General features: G+C 39.1%; 2 protein-coding genes across 12 annotated transcripts in view; one reads left to right on the forward strand and one right to left on the reverse strand.

The window, feature by feature from the left end:
- Positions 1–22,952, reverse strand: part of LOC139773841 (zwei Ig domain protein zig-8) — a 166,617-nt gene extending 143,665 nt beyond the window's left edge. The window contains exon 1 of the mRNA XM_071708613.1: positions 22,934–22,952. The gene's annotated coding sequence lies outside the window, so the exon portion shown is untranslated. The remainder of the gene's footprint in view (positions 1–22,933) is intronic.
- The window catches only part of LOC139773840 (zwei Ig domain protein zig-8), a 59,606-nt gene continuing 47,735 nt past the window's right edge, over positions 11,331–23,201 (forward strand). For 2 of the 11 annotated variants that reach the window (XM_071708598.1, XM_071708609.1), the window contains exons 1-2: positions 11,331–12,402; positions 13,434–13,812. In XM_071708598.1, the coding sequence (XP_071564699.1) occupies positions 13,689–13,812 (124 nt within the window). In that variant the 5' untranslated portion in view covers positions 11,331–12,402; positions 13,434–13,688. Of the gene's footprint in view, positions 12,403–13,365; positions 13,813–23,201 lie in introns of all 11 variants that reach the window. The other 9 variants (XM_071708604.1, XM_071708606.1, XM_071708602.1 and 6 more) reach the window with 9 other exon arrangements.

The raw sequence follows: 23,201 nt of genomic DNA on the forward strand, positions 1-23,201 counted from the left end.
ACCGCTGCTGCTGCTGCTGCTGCTGCTGTTGCTGCTGCTGGTATCGGGAGGGAGAGAAGATATATATGTCAATTTGGAACATGAAACAAACCGACGGTTTCACCGGACTGCTGTAGCTACGACCGACAGATGCGTGTACGTTCCTCCGTATTAGAATATATACACACAATCGGTAGAGCTATGCAATCAATGGTGAACCACACAACTCAATGTCTGTCTCGTGTTTGTTCCGTGCGCGAGTAATTGTGACAGTCGGCATGCACGAACTTTGGAGTGTTAACGTTGCGTCGGTATAACTCAAGACTACGATTCGCGGTTGCTTCGTCTCTCTCGTGTACCTATCTATACTGAGACCCTTTAATACAACATGCCACGAAATAACGAGCGAAAAGAACATATTTTACAAACTATTATTCAAAAATCAAATGTGCAGAAATCGTTTGACAAGGCAAACGTGGAAAATTAATTGAGCGGAGTAACAAGCCACTTTTGATATATGACGTCCATTAAATCTAAATTATCCTAGAAGCTAAAGTACAAGAAAAGTCCGATATTAAAAAGCAAACATTTTCCGCAAAATTGAACGTCTTAATGATGTTTTGATGGAAAAAATTAAAAAGGTATATTGTTTCCTTTTCCCTTGTTTTTTTTTAAAGGTTAATTGAAAGTGCAGACGCAATCTTGCGAAGAGAGTCCGTCTATTGAAAATTACACGTGCAGTCAATCAGTTACAACAATCGTCGCAAATGATCGCTCGACGGAGTCATCGCGTCCGATACAAGCGGATTATTGAGTTCGCTCGTGGCGGAAAATACGTGGTACGCCGCAATGCCTGGCTGTAATTTATCGTTTTCATGTTTCCCGATAGTCATCGTAAACCTGTCAACCGTGTGCCAAGTTTCTGCCGAGCGCTCCCCATAATTTTTCGTACAATTCTGTAATTACTGGTATAATAACGGCTTTTATCTTAACATTCTTAACAACTTCCGATCCGGACGACAGAGCGAGAATTTCTCAAAAAATATATGTCCTAATAAGCGTGCAAAAGCATAATACGGTAATCCGCTTTTCTAGATGGCCAAGTATTAAAACTGTTAAACTGTTACATATATGTACTATACGATTAAATATTTACGAATACGTTTTGCGAATGTCAGCTGCTAATCGATGCTGTCGCACAATAACGAAAACGTATATCGGTTTACATCACTTTTGAGAATGGATTAATGTGCGGGTAATTTAATGTACTGTTTCAGTTTCAGTATAGAGCAATTATCGCGTTTAGTTAACACTCTTGACATAACGAGACGTAATGTGAAATTATCATCTCCCGTGACGATCCTGTTTTTGATTGAAAATCACTCTGATATCCGGAGATATTTAAACACCTTGCCTAAGCAAATTAGCTCGATATCCCAGTGGAACCAAGGTTATCGCAACTTCCTGCGAACTATATTCCCAGGTGAAGGAAAGTTGCTTATCACACAGCCGACACTCGATCGAGGCGCACGACGCTCCATTATTTCTGTCGTAACAAGCCGCGCTACCAGGATTTCCCTAATCCTCTTTAAACATCAACGGTATTAAATGTGATTAATTATCTTGACATTCACGTAAAAGCAAACGAAAACAAAGCCGGATAAAAAATCACCGCGTACGGTCTTAACGGCACTGTTAAGCACACGTAATCCAGGTAATTAAAACTAGTGTTTATTAAAGTCCAAATGAGGATAAAACGGTGTGTGTTATGTGTTTTTATAGGTGTAACTACGTTAAAGTTGCGTACTTTTGACTCTTAATCTCTTTGCGTATTTTCTCCGGTAAAGTACAACTTGCTTACTTGCGTGTCGACTATGTAAAATTGTTTTGTTAAAGTTACTTTATTCTTAATTCTATTCCGTAAATTCAGTATAGCGACAGTAATTTGTTATCTAACTAGAGTTTTAAACATGCTTGTATAATTAAGCGGCGCATTATGATCAATTTTATTATTTTAACGGAACACCTGTATTCTGGGATTACTTTATCTTAGTTTATATTCTATTAACTCTGACTGTGAAAGTTTTCTCGCACAGTAGATTTGTATATTTTATGTCTTTTCACACATCATTTTAAGATAAAATATAGGTAATTGGAAAACAAAACTTTCAAAATAAGAACAAAATATCTACCTTGAAAAAACCATTTGTACCGACAAGATACTTTGTTTTTGCTGTTTTTCCAGTGGTGAAAATATATTTTATTTATTTTTTGTCGCGTTGCACGCGACAGAGACAAAAATTTCAAGCGATAACATTGAGGATTGGAAATGAGATTGGACCGGGACGTTTTAAAAAGATAATAATGACGGCTGGGGCCTCAGAGCGGCGAGCGGCGGGCGGGCGAAAACGTTGAAGCGGCAGAAATGGGGCGAGGAAATCGTCCGGTATTCTTCGAATTGTTCAAGATTACGTTCTGCAGCTCGTGCAGTTTCTACGGCTCCGTGGGCTTGATAAATGCTCGGGAAAAAAGGGCGACGCGCCGGGATCTTTAATTTTTCACGAGGGAGGACCGGATTGCGCTGAATACAGTGGCCGAGTGGGGCTCGACTGGGCGCAAAGAAACGCGTCGATTTCTGTATAAATCTCGTTAATGATCGAGCATCGATTTCGCGCCAGCTTGCAACGTCGACAATGCGACGCGATGATTTATCGGTCGCATTGATATCTTCTCCGCCAGGAAAATGACTTCGGCAGCGCAACTTGCGAATGGCAGTAATTCTAAATTATCTCAACAAGTTAAAAGAGAATGGCATTAATGACTTTTTAAAGAAGACGTAAGCGTCCAGAGGAGGAAGTTAATCCAAAGTGCGAAAAAATCGGATCACGGTGATTTGAAATAACACTAACGATTTCTCGATACGCGAAATCCGACGTGCGCAACAAATTAATTCGTGCAATATTTATCTCAATTCCCCGCGCAATTTATCACGCTCTCCACGTTCCCGTCCGTCCGTGAGAACGAATAACGACGACGCGCGAGAAGAAAAATGCCCAGCGAAAAGTCGACGAGCGGGCAGAATAGAAAAATTCGAGATAAAATGCCTTAAAGTCCGTCGGGTCCGACGGTGGAGGAGCGTCGAAAATAATGGAACAGAAGGCGCTCGCGGTCCAATCGAAACAACAATTTACCAGCGGCCGCTTTTATCTATAATAGCGCCGGACGGAAACGCCGATAGAACGTGGAAGAAGGTTGTTCTATCGGTGGCCCGACCCCGGCGGTCGGAGATTCCCCGGGCTTCCGGTACAAACGGATGGACGACACAGAATTACTCCGGGGCTACCCTCCTAAACAGGGTAGAGAACAGGGCTGCGAGAGATCGACGATGTCGAGAAACGGCGACCGTCTCGCGTACTTTCAAAGTATTTGCTTTCGAATCAGCCCCGGCGCACATGTAGGGGGAAATAGAGCTACCAGGGCGCGCACGTGTGTATACGTGGATCACGTCCGCGACGTTTCGGTTCGAGGACGAGGAATAACGATAGTAAAACAAGGTGGTATCCGTGCTAGGAAGCGGCGGACGATGGGACGACGACCATATAACATGAAAAGGAGAGAAATAGACATGATAGAAGACGCGCTTCGTTTAACCGGATGAGAACGTTGGACGATAGCCAAGTGGGTATCATACGGACGTTAGCTGCCCTTTTGAATGTCAGTTACGAGTCTTCCGAATTGCATCAAAGCTACGCAATGGCTTCACCTTTTCTCTCTTTCTCTCTCTTTTATAAATACGCGCGGCCGAAAAGTAAAGTAAGACGTCGGACGAACATGTCCTTGTATCTCGTAACTCTTCATCTTTCTCCGCTCTTTCCTCCATCTCTTACGTCCTGTTCCGCGAGTCACTTCCGCCGTTTTTCCAAAAAACATACTCAGTTGTTCTCAGTTGCCCGATTTCTTCGTCTCTTAACAATTTAAAGTACGGCTTACGGTTAAAAATTGACGAATGCTCGAGCAAAGTAAAATTAGGATTTTTAATATTGCATTTGACTGCAATAAGCAAAGATTATATGTGCGCGGAGATAAAAATTCAAGAATGAAATCGAAGCTTTCAATTGCATTTCGTTGAACAACAAAATTATTGTTATTGAATAAATCATGTCACTGTATGTGTGAATCATAAACAACAGAGAGTGTCTAGAAAAGAATTTATATCAAATACTAAATGTAATAATTATAATTTAATATGTACAAATTCTCGTTCATTACCGAATAAGTTATAATTATATTTTTCATGACGACGAAGGGATTTATGTCGTTCCACTAAATCTCATGGTCGGACCGTTAAAGTTTTACGACGATGCGTGTTACGCTTATAGGGCATCCGCGAGCGCGGACAGAATCGAACGGCAAAATTCGCTCTAATAGATTCCATTACGCGTCTCTTTCGGCGTTTGATTCGATTTCGCAAATTTATTTTCAGTGCGGACGAACGCGATAGCACGAAGCACGTACAGCTCGTTAAGAGCGTGGCGATATTTTCGATTCTCTCGGTTCCTGACCGCGTTTCGGGACAGTCGCCAAATCCTCCAGTGTCCACCAATTTCCTGACTCGCGATACATTCGGAACATCAGGAAACAGTTATGAAACTATATGCCGGCTTATCGAGCACGCTTTGCCACGCGTTTAACGTGCGGAAGCAATTTTCTAAGTCATCAATTATTTTAACGACGAAAACATCCATCTAGTTCATAAAATTTATAAACATCAGGAGAGTCTGTGCCAATAAAAGATAGAAAATTAATCGCGAGACGGGTAAGAATAATAAATCTCGTAACACACCGACTTTATAAATTTGAAACTGCAATTCCTGCATATGTAAACTGAAACGTGTTATTCAAATCGAGAGAAATATAGAAAAGTAACAATTTCTGTAACTGTAGCGTTACTTCTGTATGACATATGAACTTCTGCCCCTTCTGTATGAACGCTGCAATGCAACCAATCAAACTCGCCTCGGATAAAAATAAAGATACACCGATGTTGAAAAAAAATTACCGTCAGCAATCGCGGCATAGTAAGGCTTGGAGTTCACGCTGAAAATCTATCGCGCTTTCAGGAACGATTGATTTCTTCCCTCGAAATCAAACGCTCTTCGCACTCCACGCAAAAATCTCCCTTTTAATTCTCTTTCCGTTCTCTTTTTTTTTCTTTCTCCGACTGTCGACCGTACAGGATGTACGTTCCACATTTTCCTTCTTTTTTTTAGCCAGCGGGCGTATGTCGATATCGGGAACGTGAATGGCACCGCGTTTCAAAGACCCGTGAAAAAAAAACCGAAAGCTCAACCCGGTGAACGACGATTAACGAGCCGTTCTGTCGAATACAATCACTATAAGAGAGTTTCCCACAGAAAACGTGACTGTGTAACGTCGCACCGTTCGACTTGTCTATATCTCGGATCGATGGATTTTTTCCCCAGCATTCGAATGTGAACGACTTTTGCACGCGGATTGTGGCGATGTCATTATCAAGAGTAACGAGAAATGTGTTCGGTCGCCATTCGTTCGCTTTTTATTAAATCGTATCGATCAAAGTAAAAAGGAAACATTTTCACATAAATTTCAAAAAAATTATATCGGTATAAAATAATGAGATAGTAAAAAGTAAAAAGAGAATAATTTTATGTTAATTACATTTCATAAAATGTGTATGTGTCTGTATATGTGTGTTTATACGAATATCGAGAGAAAAAGAAGCAAAGAAATTTGAAGCTAATTTTTCTTCAGAAGCAATCTTTTCATCTTTTTTTTAACTTCAAATTTTAAGCATTAAATATTCTGTTTCTGTTTTTTTATACTTTATTTCATGAAAGATCACTTAAAGCTAATCAAAATTAAAAATAATTCTGTATTTTTTAGATTAAAGAAGTACTTCCAATTATGCTGTCAACATCATATATATATATCAATTTTTATAATTTCATAAATGCATAATAGCGTACAGAATATATAATTTTAATGAATATGCGTGTGTGCGCCGTATAAGGCAACTTTTATTATATGCTTGTACCAGAATACGTAACAAAGAAAGCGTATCATTGGCATTCAGCCAGACTTTAGAGAGAAGAGAGAACGGTTAACAAGACGATAATTAAATTTCCATCACAAAAGAGAAACGTCGCTCAAATACATTACTCTTCTTTCACGAACACGGATTCGTAGTTGGCGAATCTTCGACAGAGGGTTAGCGATGTGGCCACAGAGGAGGAAAGGAAAGGGCTTTGCAGGTCCAGTACCTGGTGCCAAGTAGCGCATATGTACACCGACTACTAACGACAATCTGCTTTGAACGGCGAGCTGTAACTTCTCGCGTACCGTGCGCAAAGCACGCCCTCCGAGATTGCTAGTCTGGCGACATATGGCGTTCACCAAGAATGCCTGGATTTCCACGACCTGTGTGATATAATCGCCCCCGCTCGACTACGCGTTGCAAATACAAAGCAGTTACATTGGTGTGAATAACTTCGACGTCGTAATGCGCGCGCGTCCGTTTATGGCGACATCGTTTATTGTGAGTCGTGCTTTTGCCACGGAGAGCTCTGAAGTAAAAATTGGCAAGCAGATGTCAATTCTTATATAAGGCGCTCGAGTTTTATCGATGGTTTTAGATACTGCTTTTCATGCTTTTAAATGTTCCGGAATATCTCATAATTTGTTTTTATTTTGCTGATGAGACATGTTACGTTTTTATTTTTTAGACTACAGTTGAATATATTTCGTCCTTTCAAGATAAAATATAAATCAAAATATGAATTATATGATAGTTCATAATTTAGATATGTGTTGTAACATTACACGATATTGCCAATCATCATGCTGGCTAAATTAAATGCTTTTATTGTTAATATTGACTTTGGTATCCGCAATAAACGTAATAAATGTTCGCTCGTGGTTATTTACGCAATCATTTTCGCATGTTGAAAGTAATTAGCTCAAATCGGGTTGCATTTGGCAGCTCTAAACTGCGAATGCGCGCGATAATAATGTTCGAAACTGAAATGTCAAAGAAGACTCTGCAATTTTATTCGACAATAAATCGGCTCAGTTACCGCGAATTGCTTAATGTATCGTGAAGCTTAACGACAGTAATTTGTACGTGTTTCCAATTATCAGTTTTTAACAACGCGCGATTCAATTGCGAAACGTGATTCCACCGCGTGTCCATGCGGAAAATAAACGCGCAGGAATTATATCGGGTTCCGATCGCGGAGATAAAAGATTGTCGTTATCTCATTGTCCTTACGTGACTCCGAAGGCACGGAAACGATCGCTGAAACGTAAAATCCCGTAGCGGCGCGACGCGAGAGAAACGACACTACTACTCAGAATCGCCCCCTTGAAAGTACCTCGTTTCCTTTGTAAATGGATTAGGTCACTATTGTCCAGGTCCTCGAAGATAATCCTATGCATGCCGTGTCGTGATCCAGCAGTCACAGTCAGAGAATAAATCTCTCTCCACTCTAAATGCTAATGAGCCTCGCGTGAGCGATATTTTTACATCGTTTTGGGGTAAACCGATGAGACGGGATAGCAACTGCAATGCATTATATTCTTCGCTATCATATAAAAGGCGTTTTCCGAGCAAATATTGAGCGACAAAAGATAATTCACTCTGGCCAAAATCATTTTTCTCTCTAAAGTATGACAACGCATATGGTTCAAGCAATGATAATCATGAAATATGAAGCTTAAATAAAGCCCACTCTTTGTTTATATAAGGTCGTAATTTACTGTTGCGACAGATCATCTTTCCGTAATCTATATTAATCATAACGTTTATGAATACGACAATTAATATGGATTACAGAGATATACAGAAAGTTTGACGATTAAATTTGAAATTAAATTTGCATCGATATTATCAATAGCCTTGCCGTTCGGATTCGGCGTTATAAACTGTAGGTCCCATGTGCTTGTGTACAACCTGCGTGCGCACCACAAGCACATGACTTTGGGGGAGGCCTAGGTCCGACTCGGACTGTTGCGTCATAAAATGAATGAATTATCAATAGTATTTTAGAAATAAAGCGTGAAGACTAATTGGAATTTTGTTGTGTGAGAACATTTTGTACAGCTTGCTCTAATTTCTTTCAGGACACAACAGTGTACGCATAATATCTTCGTGTATATTATTTAATATTGATCCGAGTCTCGCGCTACCGCCGTTCTTGTTTGTCAGAAACGTCGGCGACACGCGGGAACTATGTAAAACTTATTACATCGCATCGTAATTGGCAGGTACACAGGCGTCTCACGCACCGCGCGAAAATACTTAATTGTTTGCGAACTCGTGCAGCGTAACATTTGCATAACAATGTTAAGCTTATTATATTCGGAGCAAATCATCGGTTTGTCAAAATCGAATCTTAAACAAGTCTGCGCTTTACGCGAGCCGCCGCGCCGCTATCGTAGTTTCTCGATAGGGATATCGGCATAATCTTGGGAGATTACAAGCCATTCACTACCTACATAATTCTCTGGGATCTTAATCAATCCGCGAGTACGTGACTGAGTGATTAGTTTCAATTTGCTGCACGCAGTATCGGTGAGAATATTAATTAATTACTTAGAGTGATGATGGTGTATTTGCATGTGCTTTATATATAGAAAAAATTATAGATGTTTCTTCTAAATTTAATATTCAACATTTTCTCAAGGTAGCCCCAAAAGACGGAGAAAAAAATTCCAATTTAAATTCCAACTTACATTACAATAATAAACAAATGTCAACTGTAATTATCCCTGCTCGGATATAATTTACTCGAAATCACGCGGTCAAAATCTACATTAAACAATCGCCACGAATGCAAATAAGAATAAGCGTGGCTCGAAATAATCGCACTCTCGCAAATTACAGACAAATTATGTCGAAGCTCGCAGCCGTAGAAACGATAGCGTTACGGGATGCGATGGCAAATTTGCATCGCACGATATCGCACCGTCCAATGCTTGCCGATAGTGTAGTGCCGAGTCATAGAGAGTTCTGCAATCTACGATCCGTATCCCTTTCAGCCGCAAACATTAACGCGCAGTCCGCCTTCTGATCCTCGCTCACAGATTGAAGCCGTAAGTGGAATGTCGGCGTAAACTAGAAATAGTTACTGCCACAAAGACTACCAACTAACGCCGCGACGACGCGACGGCCACTCCGACGGCAACATACCTTCCGCGAAGTTTCGCCATAACATTTGCAGCGACCACACTAATGCGCTTAATTGTTACTGCATGCAGATAGGACGGGTATCAGATTTCTTGGGAAAGTCAGTAGAGTATCATGTTTGTGTATCGAAACCGTCTCGGTTGTTTTAAAATAGGAAGTCACATACGTATTTTCAGTATAATTAAAAGAAAATCTTTTTGAAAAGCACGCAAATCCTACAGGAAACTGAATAATTAAAAATTCACTTAATGGAACACTAAATGATTAAATTTTTCATGCAGAAATCTCTTGGTTTTGTTTGTTGAGAAATCCAAAAATCCGCGTTCTACTTCATTGCGTCTATTAAAGAGAGGGAAAATATATGTCGAAAAACTGTTTTACGCGAGAGCTAGCTGAAGGTTTTGATACGGGATTAAAAGGCGTTTTAACGAGGTCATCATCGTGCGGCACGCCCAAGTTGCAAACACCTGCGAAGCGTGCTTCGCCTTCTCGGCGGGCCGTACACAACCATTTGCAACTGCATGAAAATTGCAAGATACGGCGAAAATTGCTCCGTGCCCTCGCTCGAACGCCTTCACCCACATCTCGGTATTTACGAGTTTACGGCTTGTGCACTGCGCCGTGAACGCGAATCGAGGGCGGCTGGATCTCGAGACCCTCCTAAGACATCGATGATCGATACGATACTAAGGGAGAGACATGCTTTTTTAACACGCTACTTTCCTCGAAGTATTCAAGCGAGAAACGTTCCGCATTTTACGCGAAGAACATCTTCAAATGTCCAACTGTAGGAAAATCCAGTGAAAACAACAAGGAAATAAAGTTGAATAAAACTCGGATAATCGATGAGAAAGAATTTGGTATTCAGAAAATTACGGAGAAAAACTTTTAAGTCGCTGGCTTTGCAAGAGTTTGCGATTTTCCAGCAATATAAATTGCGAATACGGTATGTAAGAAAAAAAGACAATAATTCGCTTCATTATTCGAAAGGTAAAATATGTGTATATTCATCGCAATTGTAGCACCAAAAAGAACTTTACTATAATGATACTTTATCCGCTGTTATATATGTATAAGCAAGCTAAAAAACAATGACAAGCAAGATTCCCTATGATTTAGTAGTAATTATATCAATAATAAAATTATATATTCCGAAAAAATTAACAGTTGATCTGCCATAAATTTACAGAATTGCCTAAGTATTATCACTTTTTCATGTAAATGAGATTTAATTCTAATTCTAATTTTGATGTAACTTTACTAATTGATAGTAATACTGTATTAATATTCAGAATAGAATTTAAGCCGAGATTTAAGCTTAAACTTTGTGTAATACAGAGTTTAAAAAATTTCCGATAATAGAGGAAATTGCCAACAATATTTGAATCATAAAAATTTCGACGATACCTTTTACAATAATAAATATTCATAAATAAAAAAATGTAATAAATATATACAGATATTAATTTAAAAAATTTATCGTATGTGTAATCTTATATTTTTTTAGGTTTAATATCACTAGATCGAAATTTATAACGTTTTGTAAAAACTACTGTCATATTTTACAACCGCAACAATGGGATTATATTGAAATATATAATAATAAAAATCGAATGTCTCAATCCGAAGATTTTGAAAGTAAAAATTACCAATGCATATAAATGACAAAATGACCGATCGGTGTAGATTAAGTGCAACTGCCAGACCTGTCAAAATGACAAACCACTGAAAAAGCGTTACGTTCACCAAAAATTGCGATGCCCGAAGTATTTCCGAGCCAAGCCAATAAATTTTATTTCACCGTCGATACCATACCGTTTTCTAGCGCCGGCGTTAAATATCGCGGACAGCCATTGGCAAGCTCGAGACAGGCAATAACAGCAGTTTGTAGCCCTACACGCGCTTTTACCCAGCTAACAACCTTAATAACCTTGCGGCACAAGAATAGCGGGCGCGTGGCGACGGCCAGCGCGACACAAAAGTCATCGATGACAATGTCCGCGGCAGTAATGGAAATGCCATCGCGCGAACGCCAACCGTCCTCACAATCAACCAGCCTGAACCAGCCGACGACGCGACGGTGGGACTATGACGGCGCGCACAACGGGTGGCACGCGGGTGGGTGAAAGCCGGCATGGTTGGGTATCGCAGCGGGGGGTGGTGGTAAGAGTTGACGTCGGTGGTCGGGGGCTGATATCTAGCTAAGCGCTGGCGCAGTTGGGTCGCGGTCTCCACCACGGCAGCATTTCGCCCACCGGTCTCTTTACGCACCTATCTCTCCCTCTCGCTCCCTACCCCCTTATCGTCCCCTGTCTACCCCGCGACCTCTTCGCATGACCTCTCGTTGTACCCCTCCTCCTCCCCCCACCTATCGCCCCCTTTCGCGAACGGGGTGCATATACGACACCGGGTGCATAACACCCTCTGCGTCCCTCCGCTGTCTGTGAGTGAAGGTGTTTGCGGCGCAGTGTGGCGCGATGTAACGCGGCGCGTTAGTGTGAGTGCGGCATGATGAATGAACGGCATTTTAGAAGGACGGAAGTGGCGCGCGGTCCCACCTAGCTCTTTCGCAACGATCGTACGTCACCCACCGGCGACACAGGATCCCCGCGAAGATGCACCTCGCGCGAGAGCTGCAGTCGCCCACGTGGAAGTACGGACCAGCTGCGCTGGAAGGATTTAGTGACGCCCCGGTTCTCTCTCCGTGATTGCGCGGGTCTTGTCGCTCGGTCGTTCATTCATGACAGGTGATAAGGGCGAAAAGGTGTGTGCCCGCTGCACGTGAAGACAGATTTGTGAAACGTTTCCTCTCGGTAACGGACAGTGCATTCGATGGTACAATGACGAACAAGTATGTCGAGCGATTTTGAAAATTAGACGCGAAAACGTGGTCGTATATAAATTAAATTAACGTGTGAGACCGGTCGTTAAATTGCGATATATATTAATCATGAGTGTTTTCTGTGTTTTACTGGACGCACGCATAAATTCTCCACGCGCAGGAAGAACGAAAACATGAATCGTCAAAAAAGCGAACACGTGACCGCTTCGGCGTAGTCGATGTCTCATGAATATTTCGTGGGATATATGCTGCGCGTACATATAAATCGCTATTTTAAAAGTCCCATTCAACATTTTCCGTGAAGCGTATTTTTGCTCTCAAATAATTTGATCGTCCTTCGAGAGAATCCTTCGCATGTGTGAGTTTTTGAAATTTATTAATATCATACATTTTATGCAATATATAAGCAATTACAAGTTTGAAAGCAAAATGTTACGTAGTTTGAATAAATATCTTTATTCTTTACCATGAAGTACGTTCATATTAAAATCCAATATTCAGCTTCTGATTGTCTGCGATGTAGCGTTAAAAATAAAAAAGTATATATTTAATATTATTATCAATATCAATGCATAATCGTATTGTCATATTATGATTAAAACGATCAATTCTTCAATGCTCGGCAATATGGCTCAATAGTTTTCGATTAAACTATATATCCATCCTCATTGTAGCAAGATCAGTTTATAGCAGAATCTACCTCGCACGCGCGGATATACGGACGCATTCACTGAAATCCAATGACAAGTGAAATTAATATCCCTAGCCGTGTTGTGTGCATACCGAATTAGTTCTGTCGATTATGATTTGCCGGCCAGTAACACCCGATCGGGTAATAGATGCGTGAATGCAATTGAAACCGTATCACGTTCGTTTTCAATCGACCATTCCGCAGCGCGTCACTTAATGTAAACTTACCCGAGGACCGGTAACATATGTCGCGCATTTGGTCCACATATTGTTGATCTCGCTGCTCGCGTGGTTCACACGAGAGCAAATAACACGTACACTTTTTTAACAGCGAATAGAAACGACATCACGCGCAACGCGATTAAACACTCTTGTCCCTCTTTTTGCTCCGTCAGTGCTTGAAATCGTAATCGCGGCAGAAGTAATTACTTTCCTGAATAATTGCGTACACACACACGCGCACGCGCGCTCGTTCATGATGGTCCGTTGCATAATTCGGGAAAATATTAAGTGTACCATTGTATATGATATGAGATTAACTTGATTACAGCGATGATGGTTTTCTCGTATTAATTTCTACGCTCGTGCTAGTCATATATAATATTTAAAAAGATCTTTTTTACATATATAGGTTTAATTACTCTAGTGAGGAAATGTAAAATATACGATTTTTATTTTATCCTCAATTTTACGATACAGTTATTTTATCGTTATCGATATTTCTGCGAGAACTCGAGAAAAGAGCAGACACTTTATTCGACTTATATAAGCAATATCTTCTTCTTGGTTTGCTAAATATACAAAAGTGCAAGATATTATCAATGACTGATGGAAATAACGCGGCCAAGTGTTGCAACTGTCAGTGAGCGAAGTGAATTCCTTTTTATTGCCAACCAGGAAAACACGTCGCCCTCGGCCGATTGCTGGCAGCTTTGAAGAAGCGGTTGACGTGAAATGTATCAGAAACAATGGACTGTGAAAGCACTAGGAATGGATTTACATCATAGCGGCAATGGGACCGGTCGATGCAAACCTTTCAAAATGATCTGCATTTTCACCCTCTTCATGCTGCTGCACGGTAAGGATATTATCGAATACTCAAACGAAAAATTATTTATATTATTAATTAAATTCTTTCCTTGAGAAATCAGATAAGCATCGATAAAATAAAAAAAATTATATATTAATACTAAACTTTTACTACATCCAATTATGATATTTTGCCGCAACAGAAAAATCTAGTCTGAATAAATAATCTGTCTGACGTAACATATATCACGCAGATGCACCATTATATATAATTTCAATAAAAATTCTGTCTGTCAAAGAGTAAATAGGTATATCCGCGTGTTACATAAACAAAAAAAATACGGATCGTAAAAAAATCAAAGTGCGAAGTAAGAGTTGAAAGGTAACGAGTGCATATGTATTCATCCATCGACAAACGATGGTCGTACATACGAATCTGCGGAGTATGTACGCAAAGAATGACCTGGCGAATGTTGTTGCGGCGGGATACAAGAACGTCGGGTGAAATGTGCACAGCGCTTTAAAAAGTGTACATTCGACAGGCATGCTCGTTCGCATGGAGTAGCTTTTACGATGCAGCGCCGCGCGCGATTCCGCCCGCGACCATTACCGGAATTGCCATGAGCATATTTTTCCATTCGATAAACACCGCTGGGCAAACACAGCGAACGTTGTTGCGGTGCTACGATAACACTGGGAGAAATTTTTGTACGTTAAGGTGATGCGCGAGATCGGATCGATGCGTATGTACGTTCTATGCAGTACCTATCATAAATTTTCCGCTCGACGTTTTGTATTTATTCAAAACATGATGATTTGTAATAACAAACTGGATTTCCGATAGCAAACAAGTTTACAGGGTATTCAATATTTTGATTTATATAAATTCGACTAATCTAATTAGATAGGTTAATAATAGTTAATTATTAATTATATGCAATATTCTCAATAATCTCAATTAATGTACACAAATCAGTTTTTCATACGAATTTGCAAACTACTGATGTGTTCCATTATTATTGATACAATTCATTGCTATTATACACTGAGAAAGAAATATTTTAATCCAAAAAATTATTTATTAGGTGACTCCTAATAGCATTATTTACTTACTTTTTACACATATTTATTTAGAATTAGATATTTTTATTTAATTGAAATAAAAATATCTAATTCTAAATAAATATGTGTAAAAAATAAGTAAATATGCATGCTATTAGGAGCCACCTAATAAATATTTTTTTGGATTTTTTCTCAGTGTATGTACTAATTACATCAAATATTTCATAAATGCTTTGAAGATTACGACACGATGTGTACGAAACCGTGAATTTTACGAGCGCGACTTCACGAATTGAGAAAAATACTGCATCGTCATATCTCGCGAAAAAGAGTGAAGATCTTGCGCCGCGAGCGCAAGATCTTCAAACCCAGCTTTAAGGTGCAAGCTGTGTTATTTAGTCGTAAGCCATAAACACGGATGCAGCGGTGTCGTCGACGTAATATCATGCCGGAGACAACCTGTTCGAAAGGACGCCTTTACAACCCGCGCTCTCCGGTCTGACTGTCATCAGACCGCAACTACTCGCATCACAGCATGGTTTCTCCCCGAGTCCCATAAAGTCTCGCGCAACTGATTTTACTTATACTATAAGGCGCGTCATTTGCAGCAAAGCTACTTTTATTAAAACGAATCTGGAAAGTCGTTTAAATCACAATTGAGTGTAGTTAAGCTCGTTTCGATTGCATTCGATTTCATTATCGCGTACAGCGCAGAGAATTATCGTGGTGCATTATTTGCTTTTTAGTAGGCTATCAACTACATCATAAATGCAGAGAAGCATTTAGAAACTAAGATAGAGTCTCAGAAACAATTTCACTATATCCATATTAATATACAGCTGGAGAATTATTGTTATTCTGATTTTACATATTTTTTCTTCGCTAATGAATATTAATTTAATAACGTGCAAGGAATAATGTTGCGCAAATAGTTATATAATAATTGCAATCTTCTTGCACAGGTATTATACGTAATGTATTTGTGTATTTCGAAGTTGTAAGCCTCCTCTGTAAAACGGATTGTAACGTTTCTCACTAAATATAATACACCAGCGTATTACATCCATCACTCCGATTGCCACTATTCACATCTCCCGCAACATTCTTTTGCGTTTTGTTCGCGTTTATACGCTTTATCATGCATCATCTACTATAACATTATACTTTGCGTAGCCTGACACGTATATTCGCTCCGCAGATATGACACGAGGGTGCAATAATGTGACGTTCCTAACACCATATCCTTATTTTATGCAAATAAAGTGACGTTTTATAGGCAGCCAAAAACGAATCTAAATATTCCTACAGATAAATTGACTCTTTTAGCTAGTATCGGTTTTATAAAATGAACATACACGTCTTTAATATTTCTCTTCCATTTTGCAGATCTAGTTTTCTCTATATAACATTTCAAAAATTTAATCATTGTAAAAAAAAATTGGCTCTTATCACGTAGCAACATCAAATCCAATTCATAAATTCTCGAGATGTAATCATATGTACCGTATTGTAATATTGTCATAAGCTACGATATAAGAAGTAATGCCTACAAAAGGGGATATATGTGTTACCGAGTGGCTCAGTCAACGTATCGGTCCTATCGATTCCTTGATACGCCTTGCACCCGCAATTTTCAATCAGCCCGGCTGAATGATCGTGGCTGAGTAACGTATAGCTACCGCACGTATCCATTAGGAAATTGAAAAACGTAGACGTTCCACATCATAGTCCGATGGCACGCGTCTCGAAATGAGAAAAAGGACCGACGCGACGGAGCAAATTGACGTGCACGCGAACATACACACGCACGCATGCGTGAGTCGCGTGTACAATACTATATACCATGAAAATAGTTCATATATTGTATTGAGAATATTTTCTACATCAAATGGCAATTTTCTGACTATTGCGTCGATGTTCGAAAGCGTCGGTATCTCCCTCTGTTATTTCCGATTCCATAAATCGATTCCCGACGCATCTAGAATGATAAAGTCATCTCTTTCAAGACTGATTGTGAGATGATTCACGTTCCGACTTGGCTAGGAGATTTGCGTCTATCGCGTCATCGTATCGTCGAAGTTACGGGCGTTAATTACGATCGGAGATGCTCCTTCCGAGGAGCTGACTCGGCTGCCGCTTAATACGATTAGCCCATAATTTATACATGAGACCGCGTTTAAGTATGCGGGACATAAATTGTAAAATTCGATACCTCGCGACCCCTCACGTTTTACTCGGGATTGATATTTTATTCAAACGATGTCGCTTAAGATCGACAGCCGCCTCGCTTCGTCGTGGCCCGTAATTTTGTATTCGGCTTCAATATTTGCGTCGCAGGATTAAGTTTAGCTAACGACGCGGCATTTCCGTCACTGTGTATAAAATGCTCGCTCGAACAAGTTTGCAACGTTCCGATTTCTCTTTGATACGAGTTTAGAAACGCTATACGCGACGCGACACACAGATGCACGGGCTTGAGCTTACTCCACGAGACACGCGGTTACGTTCGAACGCGTCTAACCGATTTGGAATTGCATACATGCATTCGCGAGTCAATGTTATCCGTAATGGCATCGAAATTGAAGGGTTGATAAGCACGCGCGATGTTTAGGAGCGTCAATAGCATGAAAGAAAATAGAGAAAAGTAGATTGGCTCATAGCTTGAATTTCAGCCGGGTAAATACATCAAAACTTCTTCTACAACGACGCGACATTTTATATCACGAAGAAATAATAGAGCAATAAAAAATAATCGTTACAATCTCTAAATAAGTATCCATCAAGGAAGAAACTTCTACTTGAAACACCTGTGCTCGAGTATCCTATTGAAGATAAATCAACATTAACTGCCAATTGAATCGTGCCTCTTACAAGAAGCGGCTATAACTTTATATTGTCTAGTAATTTCTAAGTTAATATTGGATTAACTATATATCATAAAGTTAATCTCGAGTTTCCAACTAGCAAATCGACTTCGAGTGCACAGTATTGACATTTTAACAACTGGCGTGACTAACATTTCTAGTAATAATCTAACAAATAAAGTTTAATACATTTATAAAGAAGTATATAAATAAATGTACGTATATAAGTCTGTCTAGAATTATCATTATTAATAATCCAATATTAATAATCCTATTATTTTCCACAGCTCGCAAAGAGATTATCACTCATCGATCAGCCATCGTCATCATTGATCCTAAAAGAAGTCATTACTCTAAGAGATTATCGGACATCGTCGCCCTTATCGCAAAAGAACGAAATCCCCGGGATTCGTTGGCCGACGCCACAACCGCTCGATGTGCTTTTTTTTTCTCCCGAAATCTCGATCCAATCGGTAGTTCATTTCGAAGTAACGCCTTCGATAAGATTCTTACAAGTAGGTGCTCCGGTAAGAAAGGAGCAACGGAAAGAGAAGGAAAGAAGAAAACTTTCGCTGACGGTATTGGTATTCAGAAATGCAAACTTTTATCCGCGAGGTATTCGTGAAGTCCGCGAGTATTCGGTATGCGTTTCGATGCTACACACCGAACAGGGGATATCGCGATTTTACAACCGATACAAACAGTGGGAATCTAATTTGGCGATTAATGGCGAATAAACTCGAGGGAAACTCGCCGCATTGTATGCTAAACGAGTCGGGCGGACAAAGAGCTCTTTTTCCCATGCTATTAAGTTTTCTAAGTGTTCCCGCAAAGCACCCCATTACAAAGCGTTGGAAGACGAATTTTCTCCCGAGATACTTAATTAATTAGGAACGCCACCTTAAATGCGATGCCGTAATTTAGCTCGTGTACGATCTCGCCGACCCACTTTCATCGACGAACCGCAATGTTGTCCATTAAAAATTCGCTGTTCGACGACTTTTAATTCAAGCACAAGCACGTGTACGTATAAATTTCCTAAATAAAGAAGAGTTTACGAGATTTTCCTAAATAAAGAAGACTTTACGAGATTGGAATCAAGATTTATATTGCTTTAACAATAAATTCTATTGTTTATGAAATCGGAGAGGCCACGATGCGAATAAAAGAATTATAAATTTTCGCGTTAATAAGATTTTTGCGGCATTGCGCAAAGGGACGAGACTGGTTCGCTGCTAGGAAGACGGATTATGCTTTCAAGTGCCTAATTAATTGGTGCCGCTCGTTAATTAAATGTACCAACTTGGTTCCGCCACGCGCCTTCCGCAAATGACCCAACCCATGGACATCACCTCGAAGGCGATGCGCTAATTAATCATCTCACGGGAATCAAAGTTGCCAGTTGCAAATAATTAAATCGCCATATTCAAATAGAGCAGATATTTAATTATCGATTCTGAATGTTCAAATGGATCTTGCGATTGAATAAAAATTCGCGGCTCATCTTATATTGTTCGTTATTGAGACGAAGTTGGACTCCCACGCGTTCACGCCTGAATTAATTAAATTTCTTCGATCACACGCAGAAAACCGACCGCGTTGCGCTACATTAATCATTTCGCAAACTGTGGAGCGTGATGAGGGCACTTGGCACGTTTGCACGGTTTACGTTTGCAGTGAGTAACTCTCGGCAGCTAGGGATAACTACAACGTAATAAGTCCGCTTACAGCGGTTAACCGAAGGTAAAGGGAATTCCTAGACCCCGCGAGCGAGTAAACGTTCTTTGATTTATGGAACGGCTAATAGATTTTCCGTCAGAGTGAAAATTCATCAATTCGCAATAGCCGCGGTTAACGCGGATCGATATCCGTTACGCGATATCACTAACCAATCCGCCGAGCAAATATTTTTGTTTCCACCTTGTCAGGCGTTTTTCAAAAAGTCCCACCGGCGCGGGCGGCGCGGGCGGCGCGGGCGAGAGCGCTCACATAGATCAGACCGAGAATACCTTTGCACGCGCAATATCCACCGATCGCGTCATGATATATCAAAGCGCAATTTACGGCGCTGCTATATCGCCAATATCACAAACGAGCTTTTTCTCCTCTCTTCTCCGGCCGGGGGACTGGGAAATATGGTTGCGCTCCGCCAACGAATCCGAAATTTATAACAGGATCAGCCGTGCAAACCGATGACGGTCTCTGATCGTAACATCCTTCATCGAGGGCATATAAAGGCGGTAGGATCGCCGGCGAACAAGAATGTATGTGTATGTGTGTACGCTCTCGCTAAGAGAAAAGTGAATAATTCACGTCTACAATCGTACGGAGCTTTTCGCGCTCAACAAGTGAAAGAACGCTGTGCCGTGAAGTGATAAAGCATTTCTACGTACTTTTGAAAAAATTGCTTCGATAATTGTAACTGACTCAGCCTGAGAAAATTTGTTCCAGGTGGGGCATTGCAATATAGACGAATGTACAGACATGATTTAACAAGTTAATCTCGCAGTACGAATATTTCATACAAGCGGATAAGTGGGAAACATGGGATATTAGCAGTTGTAAAAAAAAATGTCACTTTGACGTACTTTAGCAAAAGCGTGTTTCGCACTTCGGGTAATTGACTAGCTTCAAAGTAGCGAATGAAAAATATCGAGGGAAGGAAGGGATCCCATCGTTCATGAGGTATACGAACTATACTGTGCCATTAGTCTCTATAATAAGACCGCGCTTCTATAGAAGGAAGGAAAGAAAGTCGATTCTCTCGACTCGATCGTTCCCTTCCTTTCGCTATCAATATTTTCCGTTGCCTCAGAACATCGTAGAGTCATCCGGCTTATAAGAAATCTCTCTTTTATTCCTCTGAAACGCGATATTCTTATAATTTACACGCAGACGGCGTTTCTTGAGCGGAACGTAATTTAATACGTGCGCTATCCATGCCTTATCTTTCTTTTTTATACATAAAGATATAAAATAAAATAAGTTGAAAAATATTTTTTATCTTCTTGAAAAACTAATAGCGAGGCATTAATGAATAAAAATTATTTTCATAAGTATGCTTCGCACAAACCCTGAAGAACTGACAGCGAATAGTATTCATGAAATAATATATGATCGATCGAGAAAGATAACATGATATGAGAGCAAAAAAAACTCAACAGACGCATGAGAGAGGAAAGGAACAATTTAGTGGAATATTAGCAAATGTCTGGAAAGTTCTTTCTAACATTCACTATTTTGCATAAAGTAAATTTACCGATGCATTTACTAATATTAACTGTGCGAACAGGTTTTATTTTGCCATATGCCTTATTCCGTAGGAATTTTTTGATGGCGAAGAAACAGGCGACGTGGAAAGTAAATCGAATCGATCGATGGGTAGAAGGAGAAGAAGGTGGTTCATCTCGATATGCGTTTCTTTATTACGCCGTGGAGCTGATACGAGCAGACGTAGGAAAGGAAAATTTGCATCCCAAAGAGTTTACATTGGGAATACGAACGCCGCGCCCGCCCGGTGCAATATTTTCCGGGGAAAACGTTCTGTGCCGTCGATCGCGCCGTCGTTCGACGAAAATCGACGACGAGCATATATACGGATGGTTATTCAGAAACGAGCCCGACTCCTTAGAAATTCTGCTGAGAAGTGGGACCGATATAAAACCGCATTTAGCGCTAACTATACGCGATCCCTTTATGAAACCATTCTCGAAAATAAGAGCTCCCGAGTTAGAGAAGCGGAAAGCCGTGGGTGAGCCAAATTACATTTCAACGGCGACTTCTCGAAGTTCGTCCCGCAATACGTTGAATGTATAAAATAATGGAAAAGAATCTTCTTATATATCTGTGCGCTAAGCCCATTTAATTAAACGGCAAAGCTTTTAAGAGGCTTATAAGTTAAGATTGTCGTCACCCTATCACGACGACACGTCCACGGTTGTCAGCAATTTTCATCGGCACTTACTATCCAGAGTACGTAACCGCTTCGCCATAATAAAAACTTTTTTCAACTTTCTAAGTCAAAGGAATAATTTATTCGTGCCGCATCGCATGGTACGAGATAGCTATTATTACGAAAATTCTACGATAAGTCACCAACACGAACACGTCTCGCGAAATTTCGTTCGAGTCACCTCGATATTTGCAATTTGGTAAATGGCAAATATAACAGACAATCGAATTGTCGGTAAAATAAGCCCCTATCTCTCGGTTAAAAAAGCACGAACATTCCAGTGGAAATTCGCGTTGAGAATACGCACGATTTTTCAAAAAACATACCAAAATTATTTCAAACGTTTTTCAATATTATTTCAAAATCGAGCACTTGAATAGCTGATATGAAATTGATCAATAATAAAATAAACAATGTTTCAAGTTAATAAATATAAATGGATAAGCTATGATAAATTAAAACCAAATCAGTAATAGAATAGATACAATAATCGTTAGTGCATAGTATAATATATAAATTAATTGTAATATGTAACGTAACAGTAAAATATCTTTTGTCCTTATATTATATTTATACTTATAATATATTAAATGTATCTACAAATTTTTTACATAAGCTTATATAATATTTTATTTTGGAAGAATATTAAAAAAAGAAAGAAAAATAATATAAAACATCTAAGTATTAACAATTTTTCCCTATCATGTTTATACATATGTAATAATATCTATATTTTTATTTCTTATACTTAAATGCATATAAAAAAACTTTGTTCTGATCTTTATATTTCATAAAATGTGACAATACTATTAACAAAAATTATAAGCCTTATATATCATAATAATATCAATATATTTTATAATTGTCATAATTGTTATACTTTCATTTTACTTCGTTCCTTTTTTCTCATTTCTCGCTATTTTTTTAAACTTTTTACTAAAAAATTTAATTAATTATAATAAACTTGATATTATAATTTTTTAACAACATTCTTAACATGTCAGATCATTATTTCTCAAATGCATTTCCTGAAAATTCTGTGTACAAAGTATTTCAGGATTAAACGTACATTGGTCTTAATCTGTTCTAGCCCATCCATTTCATAATAACAAATCTGTGATTTATCATATTTATCTGCAATATCTTTATGCTGTTATCTTTATATTGTTATTAATTTAATTTTAATATATGTATACGTAGCTTTACATATGCCATACATATAATATCTGTCAAATCTGATAAAGTTTTCACAGATTCATTACCTCAATAATATAAAAGATTATTTGACTCACCGACTCGCAGTACGCAACAGCGGAGTTGTAAACTACGTTGAACTGCAACAGAAATATATATTCAAATTATTATATCTCAAAGCATTAATATTTGAACAAATAATTATTACTACGCAAACTAAACTTTTTATTCATTCTTTAAAAAATATTTCCTTCAAAAAGATTATATATCATTTAAAAAAGTTAAGAGTTCCAAAATTTTCATAAGTATAAATCTTTCATAAAATTTTATAAATACAGTTTTTTTTTCTCTAATTCTTATCTGTAA

The sequence above is a fragment of the Temnothorax nylanderi genome, unplaced genomic scaffold (assembly GCF_030848795.1).
Source record: "Temnothorax nylanderi isolate EJ_2023f unplaced genomic scaffold, tnyl_v1.0 TNYL_tig0070_pilon, whole genome shotgun sequence".
NCBI classification, from domain to species: domain Eukaryota; kingdom Metazoa; phylum Arthropoda; class Insecta; order Hymenoptera; family Formicidae; genus Temnothorax; species Temnothorax nylanderi.